Here is a 16,487-nt window from a genome sequence, read left to right as displayed (position 1 = left end):
CAACTTGGGTGGGCAAGCTTATCAACAGACTAATTTCATAAACAAATGGAGCAAGCACCCAGAAAGCCATTGGCTGGTAGAGGGGAGACACGTGGAGGGGCTTGCAAACTCTTCTCTCCCTCTCTCTTCCCCCCCACCCCCCCTTCTCCTTTTTGCAATGAAATTTTAATTAATGTGGGTGGGCTGAGAATTGGACGACTGTTTATCATAGACAATTTATTTTCCAGCGCTAAGTCAACATAAAATAGCAAACTTACAACAATTATTTAACATTTCGAAGCTATGAGGAAGGGACACAAGCTGTGTGGAATTCACTGGCGGGATTCAGGCTGCTGCTGGGACCAGGCTCTGCTGAAGACAGAAACTTCTGCTCTACTTTTTGGGGACGGCAGAGCGTTTTCCTGGAAGGTTCCTAAGCATGAGTCGTCTGTACAACGGCCACCTTCCTCAACTGGGGGGTGAGGTGCCAACAAGGCCACCTCTGGTCTACCTGTACGGGGCAGAGAGGACTTTGATGCCCACTTTGGGGTTTGCTTCTTCAGGCATCCTTACCAGACAGGAGCCACCTCAGAAGCCACCTTATAGCTACATTGCCTTGATTGCCATGGCCATCAAGGAATCCCCAGACCACAAGGTCACCCTGAATGGCATCTACCAGTATATTATGGATCGTTTCCCCTTCTACCACGACAACAAGCAAGGTTGGCAGAACTCCATCAGGCACAACTTGTCCCTCAACGACTGCTTCATCAAGGTGGCCAGGGAAAAGGGCAGACCTGGGAAGGGCAGCTACTGGACCTTGGACCCTAAGTGCCTGGACATGTTTGAAAATGGCAACTTCAGAAGGAGGAAAAGGAAAGCCAAATCTCTGCCGTGCCAGGACAGCAAGAGATGCAAGGCAGAATGTGTGGCGAGACCTGGGGATGGACAATCTACCTACAAGAGGTCAGTTGTTAATGGATTGTTGGGGGAAGCTCAGATGGAGGACACTGACCATCTCTCAGGCAGTGCTACTGAGGTCCTCTCCTCTTCTGAAGAGGATGGAGGCTTTGGAAAACTGATAAAAGTTTGCAGCTCCCCAGATATGACCTCTGTCACTCTAATGAACAGTCCACAGACATCCGGATGTCCAGTTTCCTCTCTCTTATCTGACAAGGGGACTTTATCTACAACCCCGGATGAGACCAGGAGCTGCAGGATCTTCCAGGAGAGCCCCCCTGCTGAGGAGATGGAACCCATGCAAGACCTGGGCTATGAAAGGCATCTGGATGGAGATCTCAGCAGCAAGGGACCAGGAGGGGCCATCAGTGAGGAAGAGGAGGCCATCCCAAAACACACCAAAAACTTCAGCATAGACAGCATTCTAAGCTCACAAACAACAAAAGTAGATGGAGGGGCTTCAGGGCAGCCAGGGTTCTCCAAGGTGACTATGGAGTGTCTTCCAGGTACCTATAGATATCACCCCCTCTTTCAGAGCCCCGGTATTTGCCCTCTGTTTAATACCTCCGTCATGATTGACTCTCAGATCCAGGGAAGGTTCTATCAGATAGGACTCCCAATCCTTTCCTATCTCCCTTTAGCTCTCTCAGAGTCTGCGCTGCCCAAGTAGACCAGCAAATGTATCTAATATCACCATCGTGTCTTGGAGCAGGGAAAAGCTTCTTTCAGCTCTCCAACTGTTGTGAAACTACAAATCCCAGCTTGTCCTGCAAATATATGTTATTCAGCTGAGACCTGAAGAGCAGTAAAGTTTTGACTCTGTAACACTTTTGGCTAACCCTAACCCAACCAACTCTAACTCTAACCCTGCTAAATCTAGCCTTAACCCTCCTAACTCAAACCCTAACCCTCCTAACTTGAATTCTAACCCTCCTAACTCAAACCCTAACCCTCCTAACCTGAGCTCTAACCCAATTAACTCAAACTCTAACCCTCTTAACTCTAGCCCTAACCCTCCTAACTCAAACTCTAACCTTCCTAACTCAAACCCTAACACTCCTAACTTTAACCTAACCTAACCCTCATAACTCAAACTCTAACCCTCCTAAGTTCAACTCAAATCCTTCTAACTCTAACGCTAACCATCTTAACTTTAACCCTTACCCTCCTATCTTTAATGCAAACCCTCCTAGCCCTCATGTAAAAGCTGACTGGTGGCTAAAAGCTCCATTGTAGTTCTCTTTGCACCAGGCTTTTGTGAAACTACAAGTCTCAGCTCGTCCTCATCAGCTGCAGACTCCACTCTGGATAACTATTTTTTTTTTTTGTGCATTTTTAGTGCAGGTTTTGCCCAACAGGCTCTGCGCTTGCATTAAACAGACGTGCAGCTGTTCACTGATTAGACAAAGATATGTGTTTTGCCAAGTCTGTTGGCATTCAGATTGGCATTACGTCATCCTAATAAATTCATTGTGGGTGTGGCCATGTTTAAATTATTCTCTCCAACGTTCAGGTACACATCAGTGTCAAAAGATCCTGTTCCATTTTATGCAAACCATTGCCATTGCACTGCTGATCTCTCTTCAATGGCAGTATACATTTAATATATAGGGACAAATTTGCTTTTAATTTTGGGATCCAGAGAAGGCTAGGACCCATAATTTGGCACCAGCTGGAGTGATGAAACTTGCCATCTGCTGATTTTTGAGTTAAATTCATGTTAAATGATACCAGCTCTGCAGTCCTGCTGCCACTGCAATGGCCAGGAGTCACTTTATCTACAGGACACAGTACAGGCTGGGACTTGTGGTTCATCAGCAAGGAAAATCACACCTACAATTGTGCTTCAATGTCCTAGGCTCACCATAGTACAAACAATTGGATTGCACAATCTCCTTTAGATCTACCATCAACAATGAAACGCAAGGTCCTTCCTGATTGGATACTAATTCAATTGATGACCTAAGGGCCTGTCTGATTGCATGCAAATCAATTGGCTAGATTGGGTAGGTGCTCATATGACATCGTTTTGGTAAAGTCCTATACATAGATTGTACGGTCAGATTGCAATGTGTATGCAATGCGTATGGTGACCCTAAAGGAGTTTGTATAGTGTTTGGCCAGCTTTTTTGATTTTGCAGCTGTAAGTCTCTATGGGGTTGATATACTAAAACTAGAGAGTGCAAAATCTCTGCAGCTCTGCATTGAAACCAATCAGCTTCCAGTTTTTTGTTTTTTTTTGTCAAAGCTTAATTTACCAAGCTGAAGTTAGAAGCTGATTGGCTACCATGCACAGCTGCACCAGATTTTGGACTCCCCAGTTTTAGTAAATCATCCCCTATATGACAAATATTAAGACTGGTTGAGACTTGTAGTTCCACAGCAACTGGCTTCTTCCTAAATAAGGTTTAAATGCAACTGGCTTCTCCAGTAGCACTACAACACCCAGCATGCTCTGCTCCCCCAAATGCACATTGCTTTTCCATGCATTGCAATGGAATGGAAGATGGAAGTTGCAGTCCAGACAGAACTGAAGCCTAATTAATAAAGGGCACATTGTATTATAGCAAATATACATTTTATTCAATTGCATTGCACAGAAATATCCAGCTGAATTGCTCCAGCTCTTATTTCTCCATCAAGTAACCTCACATAAGCTTTTAGCAATGTAGTATCACCCACACAAAAATTCTAACCAAATCCTATGTATCTGTCATAGTTTGTATGCTCCATCATGACATCTGCAGAAGAAGTTTGTGAATATTTTGTTTTAGGATCAATAAATACAGAAATGTAATTTTTTTTTGTTTTTTTTTACACTTTTTGTCTATTATGGGAATAAAAAGATGGATTTTGAACTTGTTTCCTGTGTTATTTTATTGCTGCGATTTTAATTTATTTTTGAAGATTTAAGAAATACAAATATGTGTGTGTGGGGTTATACTGATGTTGGGGGAGGGGGGGGGGTATGTGTATTAACCCCTGCTGTCCTGCATAGTAGAGGTCTATAAATAGCTCCCTGGACCAATGATATGTCTGGACTTTGATGTATCTATCTCTTTCTCACAGTCTGGGGTCATCAAAGTTGGAGGAACAAAGCTGCAATGTCATCTGGGATCTCTGTATGGGGTCTGTGAATTTCGAGTATATTCAGCCTTCACTCTCATTTATAGTGCAATAGAAAATATTAGAGAATTGTAATTCGTATTTACCAATATCTACTATTGTTTATATTGAGTATTTTAAAATGGATCTTTAAACATAAATGTTTTCGCAATATCTGCAAACAAAAATGATATTTCTATGTGATATAATCTTTTTTTTCTTAAAATTAATAATAGGTAATAGTGTATGTGACTGTGGGGGGAGACATTAGAATGTAAGCTCCTCTGGTGCAGAGACTGATGTGACTGGCTCAGTGTTCTCTGTACAGCACTGCGGTATATGTCAGAGCTATATACATGTATAATAATAATAATAGTGTGTGACTGTGGGTGAAAATTAGAGTGTAAGCTCTTCTGGTGCAGAGACTGATGTTACTGGCTCAGTTTTGTCAGAGCTATAAAAATGTATAATAATAATAGTGTGTGACTGTAGTGGGACATTAGAGTGTAAGCTCCTCTGGTGCAGAGAATATGTGACTGACTCAATGTACTCTGTACAGCACTAGTGTATATGTCAGAGCTATATAAATGTATTATGATAATAGTGTGTGACTGTGGGGGGACATTAGAGTGTAAGCTCCTCTGGTGCAGAGACTGATGTGACGGGCACAGTGTTCTCTGTACAGCACTGCGGTATATGTCAGAGCTATGTAAATGTATAATAATAATAGTGTGTGACTGTAGTGGGACATTAGAGTGTAAGCTTCTCTGGTGAAAAACAAATGGGAATGGCTCAGTGTTCTCTGTACAGCACTGCAGTATATGTCAGCTATATAAATGTATAATAATAGTGTGTGACTGTAGTGGGACATTAGAGTGTAAGCTCCTCTGGTGCAGAGAATATGTGACTGACTCAATGTACTCTGTACACCACTAGTGTATATGTCAGAGCTATATAAATGTATAATAATAATAGTGTGTGACTGTAGTGGGACATTAGAGTGTAAACTCCTCTGGTGCAGAGACTGATGTGACAGGCTCAGTGTTCTCTGTGCAGCACTGCGGTATATGTCAGAGCTATAAATAATAATTACAATACTAATAATAGTTAAAAAGCACACAAAGGTATAATAATAGTGTGTGACTGTGGTGGAACATTAGAGTGTAAGCTTCTCTGGTGCAAAGACTGATGTGGCTGGTTCACTGTTCTCTGTACAGCACTGCAGTATATGTCAGAGCTATGTAAATGTACAGTATAATAATAGTGGTATGTAACATACCTCCCAACTTTTTGAGATGGGAATGAGGGACACCTATCAGCAAACGTATGCAGGCATAGGACACACCCCTTGCCACACCCCCTTAAAGGAGAATTTTACAAAAAAAAAACAAGATTGGTAAAACCCTTAAGTACTTTTTTTTTAACCACTACTATTCCTTTATATTGGCTTTATGACATTTACAAATGCAGCAATTTAGAAATTGGATGAAAAGTTTAGCTCTGGCAAACACTTTTTGATAGATAAAAAAGTGCATTTTATATACAACTATATAGATCAGACCAAAATGAGGGACAAATGAGGAGGAATGAGGGACTGAGGGACATTGCTCCAAATCAGGGACAGTTGGGAGCTGTTATAGGATGATTTAAAAAAAAAAAAAGGAATGGCTCAGAGTTCTCTGTACAGTACAGCACTGTGGTATATATCAGCACTATATAAATGTATGATAATAATTTACTGTGGGGTGACACTAGAGTGTAAGCTTCTCTGATGCAGAGACTGAAGTGACTGATGTAGTATATTCTGTACAACACGATGGAATATGGCAGAGATGTATAAATGTGTATAATGATGTTAGTGTGTGTGTGTGTGTGTGTGTGGCATTAGATTGTAAGCTCCTCTGGTGCAGGGACTGATGTGACTGGTTCAGTGTTCTCTGTACAGCACTGTGGTATATGTCAGAGCTATATAAATGGAGAGTAATAATAGTGATATATGACTGTGATAGGATGATCTTTTTAAAGGTAATAATAGGTAATAGTGTGTGTGACTGGTGGTCGGGGCATTAGAGTGTAAGCTCCACTGGTGCAGAGACTAATGGCAATGGCTTAAACTCGCTAATCATTTTTCACTCCATATTGCATTTTACTATTTTAGACATAGAAATATGACATTTTAACTCATGTTATCATTCCACAGAATAAATAATTACATTTATAATATAAATATTTGAGTTCCATTGTGATACAGAAAATCTGATATATTTCTGACAGTATATATCTAAATGCTGACAAATATGTTGTATGCCTTAAAAATAAAGCGATACAAAGAGGTATATTTTATAAGTAATTTAAGTAATAATTAATAAGTAATTTATCGTTCAATCAATATCTATATAGCGAAACACAATAAATCAGATTAGTCCACAACAATAAAAATGACACCAACGCATTTCTATCTATTACTCTTTGACTTTCTTTACAGTCTATTTAATTCCTTACTCCTCAGTCTGATGCAGCTACAAATTATATATACTCTGTAATATAAATCATTTGTATTTTTCTTTGATCCACGTGGTTTTCATTGGTAGAACTTGTAAAAGCAGATCACAGCGCGATCTTTAAAAATCCTTAAAAACTTTTTTATATCTATTGACAGGATAAATATAGATTTTATAGCTATGAACGCTGATGTTTTCAACATTAACTCGATTTAAGAGGGAAATAGACTGAGATGAATGAGACGGAGATGAAGGATAGTGACAAACTGTATTTGTTCATCTTATGTTTAAATATTATAAAAAAAAAAAAAAAAACGAAAAACTAAAAGGTCAGTTTATATAACTGTCCATTTTTTCCATTCCTGACCAAAACACAGCTGGGAAAGTCAGACGCATGTCTGCAGAGTCCGCCGATCGCCGCTGTTTTCCGAGACAAAAAAAAAAAAAAATAACAATTACCACCCCACAGTCACACACTATTATTATTATTATGTTTTGTATATCTCTGACACATACCGCAGTGTTGTACAGAGAACACTGAGACAGTTACATCAGTCTCTGCACCAGGGGAGCTTACACTCTAATGCCCTCCTATTCCTTCTGTATTGAACTTTATTGTAATTGTATTGTCCCCTTTATATTATAAAGCGCTGCGTAAACTGTTGGCGCCATATAAATCCTGTATAATAATAATACTAATAATAGTCACTTACTATTGTTATTATACACTTATATGGTTCTGGCATACACTGTAGTGCTGTACAGAGAACACTGAGCCAGTAACATCAAGCTCTGCACCAGAAGAGCTTACACTCTCGTTTTTACCCCCAGTCACACATTAGTATACATTTATATAGCTCTGACATATACTGCAGTGCTGTACAAAGAAAACTGAGCCTGTCACATCAGTCTCTACACCAAAAGAGCTTACACTGTAATTTTCACCCACAGTCACACATTCACCCACAGTCACACATTATTATTATTATTATTATTATAAATTTTTATAGCTCTGACATATACTGTAGTGCTGTACAAACAAAACTGAGCCAGTAACATCAGTCTCTGCACCAGAAGAGCTTACACTCTAATTTTCCCCCACAGTCACACATTATTCTTATTATACATGTATATAGCTCTGACATATACTGCAGTGCTGTACAAAGAACACTGAGCCAGTCACATCAGTCTCTGCACTAGAGGAGCTCACACTCTAATGTCCTACCACAGTCCCACTCTATTATTATTATACAGTAGCTCTGACACATACTGCAGTGCTGTACAGAGAACACTAAACCTGTGGCATCAGTTTCTGTACCAGAGGAGCTTACAATCTAATGTCTTACCACAGTCATGCACTATATATAATTATTGTTGTTATTATTATACATGATTTATATAACGCCAACAGTTTGTGCAGCACTTTACAATGACAGTATAGTTACAATATTATTATTACAGGAGGAATCAAAGGGAATTTATATAGCTCTGACATATACCGCATGTGCTGTACAGAGAACTAGACATGTGCGATTAGTTTCGTACCAATCTCAAATTCGTACGAATTTCCCAAAATTCGTACGTTCGGGAGGATCTGAAATACGAATTGCCGTGCGTCCGAATTCTGTACGCAATACGAATTTTTGTTTACGAATTTCGGATCAGTTGTCGTTGCATCGACTTCCTCCTGGGGCTGCTTATTATGAGGGCTCCCACCATCCCTGTGCTATGCTGACTTCCTCCTGGGGCTGCTTATTATGAGGGGCTCCCACCATCCCTGTGCTGTGCTGACTTCCTCCTGGGGCTGTACCTCTGCTGTGCTCATTATGAGGGGCTCCCACCATCCCTGTGCTGACTTCCTCCTGGGGCTGCTTATTATGAGGGGATCCCACCATCCCTGTGCTGTGCTGACTTCCTCCTGGGGCTGCTTATTATGAGGGGCTCCCACCATCCCTGTGCTGTGCTGACTTCCTCCTGGGGCTGTACCTCTGCTGTGCATATTATGAGGGGCTCCCACCATCCCTGTGCTATGCTGACTTCCTCCTGGGGCTGCATATTATGAGGGGCTCCCACCATCCCTGTGCTATGCTGACTTCCTCCTGGGGCTGCTTATTATGAGGGGCTCCCACCATCCCTGTGCTGTGCTGACTTCCTCCTGGGGCTGTACCTCTGCTGTGCATATTATGAGGGGCTCCCACCATTCCTGTGCTATGCTGACTTCCTCCTGGGGCTGCTTATTATGAGGGGCTCCCACCATCCCTGTGCTATGCCGCTTGCAAAACGAGCGGCATTCAAGCCTCTGAAGTGTGCAGTACCGCATTAGGCTAGAGGTGCGGGGGCGTCGGAGACACTCGGAGCTGTTCAGAGTCACTCGGAAATACTTAGAATACTCCGTTCCCGAGCCTTTCCGAGGGTTTCCGAGTGCATCTGGTCTCCGAATATTTCCAAATCTCTCAGGCGCCCCCTCCCACCTCTGGCCACATGCGGTATTGCATGCAATAGAAGTCAACATGGAACGAATTATCTTAGTTTCCATTGACTTCTATGGGGAAACTCGCTTTGACAAGCATTCTCCTGGAACGGATTATGCTAGAAATCCAAGGTTCCACTGTACAGTTGTTAGGTGGGGGCCGGATATAATGTGCTCCTTGCTGCAAAGGCCAGTTATAGGTTGGAGCAGTTGCCATTTGTTTGTACTGACAGCAATATAAACCTGACAGGGGATCTAACCCCTTATCATTTCATCCACACAATGGCTTTAGATACACTTTAGTGATTTTAAATATTGCCATTAGAGTGTATTCTTTAAGTTTTTATGTGACTCTTTACAGATTGTGGGTGATATTTACTAAAATATTGTATTTTCAGAGCACCTGCGACTCTTCCCAACATCCAGTGATGTCATGTGCAGCGAAAGGTCCTCTTATTTTAAATTCCCATCTTTTGAATGCTTGAAAGCAGCCATCTCTTGGGCTTAAAGTGAACCTATCAGTAACTTTACAGGTTGATATATATTGTGTGTAGCTGTATATGTATATATATATATATATATATATATATATATATATATATACACATTCACTGACCACTTTATTAGGTACACCTTGCTAGTCCTGGGTTGGACCCTCTTTTGCCTTTATTCTTGGTGGCATAGATTTAACAAGGTGTTGGAAACATTCCTCAGAGATTTTGGTCCATAGTGACATGATAACATCACACAGTTGCTGCAGATTTGTCAGCTGCACATCCATGATGCCAATCTCCCATTCCACCACATCCCAGAGGTGCTCTATTGGATGAGATGTGGTGAGTGTGGAGACCATTGGAGTGCAGCGACCTCATTGTCCAGTGGTGAGATGATCGGATCTTTGTGACATGGGGCATTATCCTGCTGGAAGGAGCCATCAGAAGATGGGGACACTGTAGTCATAAAGGGATGGACATGGTCAGCAACAATACTCAGGTAGGTCGTGGTGTATAAATGATGCTCAATTGGTACTAAGGGGCCCAAAGTGTGCCAAGAAAATATCACCCACACCATTACACCACCACCAGCAGCCTGAACCGGTGATACAAGGCAGGATGGATCCATGCTTTCATGTTGTTTACACCAAATTCTGATCCTACCATCTGAATGTTGCAGCTGAAATCGAGACTCATCAGATCAGGCAACGTTTCTCCAATCTTCTAAGTGTGGTGATCCTGTGCCAACTGTAGCCTCAGCTTCCTGTTCTTAGGTGACAGAAGTGGCACCTGGTTTGTGGTCTTCTGCTGCTGTAGCCCATCTACTTCAAGGGTCAATGTATTGTGCATTCAGAGATTGTATTCTGCATACTTTGATTATAAACGAGTGGTTATTTGAGTTACTCTTGCCTTTCTATCATCTGAAACCAGTCTGCCCATTCTCCTCTGACCTCTGACATCAACAAGGCATTTTCCTCCACACAACTGCCGCTCACTGGATATTTTCTCTTTTTCGGACCATTCTCTGTAAACCCGAGAGGTGGTTGTGTGGGAAAATCCCAGTAGATCAGCAGTTTTTGAAATACTCAGACCAGCCCGTCTGGCACCAACAACCATACCCCCTTCACAATCACTTAAATCCCCTTTCTTCCCCATTCCGATGCTCGGTTTGAACTTCAGCAAGTCGTCTTCACCGCATCTAGATGCCTAAATGCATTAAGTTGGTGCCATGTGATTGGCTGATTAGCAATTTGTGTTACCAAGCAATTGAACAGGTGTACCTAATAAAGTGGCCGGTGAGTGTATGTATATACAGTGGGGAAGGAAAGTATTCAGACCCCCTTACATTTTTCACTCTTTGTTCTATTTGCTAAAATCATTTAAAGTGGGGTACCCCCTAAAAAAAAAAAAAATTTAAAGTCAGCAGCTACAAATACTGCAGCTGCTGGCTTTTAATAATCGGACACTTACCTGCCCCAGGGTCCAGCGATGCGGGGGAATGAAGCCCCCCCCCTCGTTCCCCTCTCCGCTCGCGGGGGCCGTCATGCATACTGTGGGCACCCGGCTGTGGCTTCACAGCCGGGCACCCACTGCGCATGCGTGAGCGGCGCAGGGCGCCGTGATACGCCATACAGTCACCTGGGACACGTGACAGGTCCCAGGTGAATGTGCGGCACGAGGGGAAGTGATGTCATTAGCCCGGGCAATGAAGAAGGCAGACTACGAGGGACCCCCTAGCAACCGGTATTTAGAGGTGAGTAAAAAATTTTTTTTTTTGCCAATTATTTTCTTTTTCTTTTTTTTACGAACTCTAAGCAGCTTTTCATTTTTTGGTGGCAACACCACTTTAAGTTATTTTTTTTTCCTCATTAATGTACACACAGCACCCCATATTGACAGAAAAACACAATTGTTGACATTTTTGCAGATTTATTAAAAAAGAAAAACTGAAATATCACATGGTCCTAAGTATTCAGACTATTTGCTCGGTATTTAGTAGAAGCCCCCTTTTGATCTAATACAGTCATGAGTCTTTTTGGGAAAGATGCACGCAGTTTACTGTGCTTCAGCTATGAATGGACACAGTAAGCGAGTGTGTTCATTTAGAAAAGGAAGGAGCCGGTAAATTACATATTTACTAGCTCCTTCCCCGGCTCTCTATCCTGAAACATCTCCCACAGCAGCCAGGGGGTGAGAAGAGGAGGGAAGCCGGAAGCACTACGGGGAGGGGGGCCAACAAGGAGGGGAAAGCCTGGGCAGTAGGGGGAATCAGCACTGAAAATAGTGATTAGGCAGTGCCCAGGCACACCTGGCACACCCCCCTGCACACGCCTATGATTGTAACTTTTTAGCAAGTAGCAAGAGAAGAGGCTGCAACAGGGGCTGATCTGTGTCAGGTATTACATGATTGTGTCAACTCCAACCTGACTTCTCAGTCCAGGAAGTAGACAGTGACCCTGGCCTGAACAAAGATGGCGCCGTCCTTCTGGAGAGGAAAAAAAAAAGCGTTGTGGTGTGTCACACACATGGAAGGGGTGGAGCATTAGCAATCCTTGTATCCTATGAAAATAGGTTTTACATTGGTTGGTGACTCTCCTGGCAAAACAAGCAGCAATGCCTGGGATCCGTCCGTCTGGCTTAAATAATTTTAATGCGCATTTTCTGAATTCCTTCGCCATCTTTATACAGAGCCAGCGTTCCCCCCGAAGTGGTGCACTGTTTGTGGTGGTCCCCGAGGACCCTCCGCTGAGGGTCAGGGAAGGTTTGTAATAATAAAGATGGTTTCTTTATTTGTGTCCGGCGTTCCTCTGCCAAGTGTTTCTCGGAGCCGCCGGACGTCTTGGCAGGGGGCGGCCGTATCTGGCGTTAGTGGTGCCCCAGGCTTCATCGGTGAGAAATCAGCGAGATTATTTGTTATAAATATCTTTGGCTTAGAAGGAGTTACCCGCGGTGACCCGCTGCTGGCAGAAAATAAATCGGGTGTATGGAAAAATCTTCCTCTCACAATCTGGATTTTACATCTCCAGTTCTGTTCTGCTTCTCTCCCAACATCTTCACACCGTTCCCTTCTTATTACATACCTTATATTAGGCTCAGTGATATCATCACTGGGTCTCTGTGCTTCTCTAGCACCTTCCCGCCCGGCTTATAACAGATTGACATCCGGGAGGGCCTTTCCTCCTTCTGAGCGGACGCCATAAGACATCCTCCCAGAAGACGCCACACAGCGGCGTGATCTGTCACTCTACTGACCCCCTGGCCAGTATCATGTGATCACTGTGACCAATCACAGCAGATCACATGACAGTTGGAAACAATGGATGGCTTCCTTTTATGCCAATCCATTGTTTGCAATCGTGTTGCTAGCTGTGATTGGTCACAGCGATCACATGGTACACACAGGGCCAATCACAACTCATCTGTACCATGTGATTAGCTTTGGCCAATCACAGCTAATCACAACAAAAGACACTGAGGCTGGGTTCACACTATAACTCACTGCGGATCGCACAGGAGCGCTGTGCGTCCCGGTTCCCCATTTTAGGGACGAATTCGGCCCTTAAACGGAGCCAAAGACGCACAGTGTTTTTGTACAGTGCGCTCCGCAGCCACAACGGAGATATGTGGAGTCGGCTCCATAGGGAGCCAGTCGCATTCTCCTGCTATGTGAATTGGATGCTGTTTCTAGCCTTCCAATGCCGCTTACTGCGATAGCCAGCTATAGATGAGGGCGGTGGCAAGTTTTTGTTATCACGTGGATGCGGGGAAAGCATAGGTGTGAACGAGGCCTTAATGAATCAGTTTCATTCAGTAAAATGCTTGCTTATAGCAATGAAATTCACTGCTATAAGCAATTATAATGTGTAAAAAATTAATTTAAATATCCTGATCACTTCCCCAGAGTAGTACAGTGTTACTATAACACTGTATTGCTCTGCTCACAGTGTGTTAAAAATCATAAAAAGATAAAAAAGATGTAATAAAAAATAAAATTTAAAAGATGTAATAAAAAAGAAAATAAAAGAAACATTGAAAACATTATTACATAGTTACATACCCTGTTTCCCCGAAAATAAGACCTGGCGTGATTGTTGGTGATGGCTGCAATATAAGCCCTACCCCCCCCCCCCAAATAAGCCCTAGTTAAAGTCCTTGTAGGGCTTATTTTCGGGTAGGGCTTATTTGGGGGGTAGGGCTTATATTGCAGCCATCACCGACAATCACGCTAGGTCTTATTTTCGGGGAAACAGGGTAGTTACATAGTTGGTGAGGTTGAAAAAAAGGCACAAGTCCATCAAGTCCAACCTATGTTTAAAGAGGAAGTAAACCCTGATGGGTTTACTTCCTCTTTGATTCCCTGCAAAGGTAAAGCATAATGGACTACTATGCAAGTATGCATCGCATAGTAGCCCATTATGTGTCTCTTACCTGACACAGGAGCCAGCTAAGTCACCGCTGTCCCCTGTAGTTTCGAGCGTCCATCTTCTTGGTGGGTCTCCGTGGGTCTCGCTGCTCTGGCGCTGGGATTCGCCGGAGCAGCGATGACGTCACTCCCGCGCATGCGCATGGGAGCCGGCACTCGCGGCATATCGCCGCGATCTGCAGCCTGCCCAGTGCGCCTGCGCTCCGCTGTCTACGGCGCGCTGCTGTCTACGGCGCAGCGGATTGATCAATTTACAAATATATATATATATATATATATATATATATATCACACCATATATTGTGGGCTCTAAAACTTTCCTACAGACTAAATAATGTACACTGATTTGGGATATTTTCACTAAGGAAATGTAGCAGAATACATTTTGACCTAAATTTGTGAAGAAACATTATTTGCAAAATTTTATAACAAAAACAAAGACAAATGTGTTAATTTTTGTTATTTTTTTTATTTTTTTGTTTATTTAGAAAAAAAAAAAAAAACCCAGTGGTGATTAAATACCACCAAAAGAAAGTTCAATTTGTGTGAAAAAAAAATGATAAAACATTAGTTTGGGTACAGCGTTGCAGGAAACATTTTGGCTTAAATTTATGAAGAAATATTATTTATTTGCAAAGTTTTATAAGGCCCCTTTCACACGGGACGGATCAGTAATGATCCCCCCCCGTGATGATCCGCTTGCTCAGCGGGGATCGCTCTGTTGTCCCCGCTGAGCCGGCAGTGTGCCGGGACCGCCCTGTCAGCTCTCCGCTCTCCTCTATGGGGATCGGATGAGCACGGACCGTCTGTCCGTGTTCATCCGATCCGCTCTGTAGACGGATAGAAAAATAGGATTTTCCTCCGTCTGCAGAATCGGACAATTTCGGAGGCGGACAATAGCGGGTGTCTGCGGATGTTCATCCGCAGACACCCGCTATCCCATAGGGATGCATGTATGTCCGTATTTCATCCGCAAACGGATGGATGAAATACGGACATGTGTGAAAGGGGCCTAAAAGAAACAAAGAACAAAGGTGTTTTGTTTTTTTCCAAAATGTTCAGTCTTTGTTTGTTTTGCAAAAGATAAAAAAAAACAGTGGTGATTAAATATCACAGAAAAAAAAGCTCTATTTGTGTAAAAAAATAAAAATAGTGTGAGTGTTGCATGACCGCGCATTTGTCATTCAAAGTGTGACAGCGCTGAAAGTATAAAACTGGCCTGGGCAGGAAGGGGGTGAAAGTGTTCTGTATTAAAGACAATGCAGGCAGATTATGGCTGGTGGGAGGAGTCATTGCTACTCTGAAGAGCCCTGATGCAAGCAGCGGATTGGTCCTTGGGGGGGCTTCTTTCACTTTTTCTTCACAATTCTTATTTTAGACCCAGTGATGTCATAATGGTCTCTCTGTGCTTTTCTATACAATGCAGGCAGATTATGGCTGGTGGGAGGGGCTGGCAGGGGGCTGTACATAGCTTCCTGAAAACATCCAAGTCCCCTGCCTCAGTACTCCTCTCAAGAGTCCTCAGTCCTGATGCAAGCAGTGGGAGGAGTTATGCAAATATAAAATGCCTTAATGGGTGAATATCAGTCTGGAGGAGCGGGTGTTCCTTCGAAGGCTGTATTTGCATAGGTAGCGCCCTCATGTGAGGCCAAGCCTCCATGATTGAAAGGACTAAAATCCAATAAATGAAAGGGGCTGGCCAGAGACAGTCATCCTAGGGAGGAAAGGGCTAGATGATGTTGGATGTCCTCCAGCCAGGAAATGAGGCGGGATCACTCTGACTTCCTGCAGCTTCTAATGCACATTGCGAGAAGCTCACAGTGTGCAGTGAAATCAGAGTAAGCCATTTCAGTCCTAGAGAGGAGCCGGTACAACTGTGCAAGACCGAAGAGAAGACTGGAGTCCCCCTTTAATAAAATAAAACTGCCCAGAGGAGCCCTGGGTCCACCGTTGATCCAGAGGAAGGCCTTCTTAGAAATCGCTCATTACGGGTGTAAAAAAAAAAAAAAAAAAAAATAAAAAAGTTGAACAAGCACAAACTTGTTTCTTTCTCCGCTCTAAATATAGCCGCGCCGGGTCAGCAGATTTAGTTGCATGTAACGGAACGAAAAGAAAAAATAAAGAGCCCGTCCAAGAATTTTCTTAACCAAGTAGAACCTTCCAGTTATTTCCTGACATGAAGAAATCCGAGGGAATGAATCGAATTAGGCTCGGTATTAGGCATTACCCCGGACAGCGCGCTGTCTTCTGCCACGTCCAGAGACCGGAACCCCAAACGCTTTGGGAGGAGACGGCCGGATTTTATCTTAATGTGGAACAAAAATTATAAAAAGTAACAGATATATCGCTGCCAATGTTCACCGAGACACAGCGATTATAAAAAGTACCAGCGAGCCAAAAACTCAACCTCCGCATAGATAAAAAAATATATAAAAAATAAAATAATCACTAAAATAAGTATTCATTTTTATTTCTATAGCGCCAACCTATTCCATGGAGCAGGGGTATTAAAGTGGACCTGTTATCAGCTATAGAATTTCATACTAAGCAATGTA

General features: G+C 42.9%; 1 protein-coding gene across 1 annotated transcript; it reads left to right on the top strand.

The window, feature by feature from the left end:
• Positions 1-247: 247 nt before the first annotated feature.
• On the top strand, positions 248-3,801 carry FOXL1 (forkhead box L1). Its single transcript, XM_077453122.1, has one exon. The coding sequence runs from the start codon at positions 419-421 to the stop codon at positions 1,607-1,609; it is 1,191 nt and encodes a 396-aa protein (XP_077309248.1). The 5' UTR covers positions 248-418; the 3' UTR covers positions 1,610-3,801.
• The last annotated feature ends 12,686 nt before the right edge of the window (positions 3,802-16,487 follow it).

The sequence above is a fragment of the Lithobates pipiens genome, unplaced genomic scaffold (genome assembly GCF_037356315.1).
Source record: "Lithobates pipiens isolate NorthernLeopardFrog02 unplaced genomic scaffold, aLitPip1_a1.2 Scaffold_10, whole genome shotgun sequence".
NCBI classification, from domain to species: domain Eukaryota; kingdom Metazoa; phylum Chordata; class Amphibia; order Anura; family Ranidae; genus Lithobates; species Lithobates pipiens.
The sequence above is the reverse complement of the archived record's forward strand: the minus strand, read 5'-3'. Positions and strand labels throughout refer to the sequence as shown.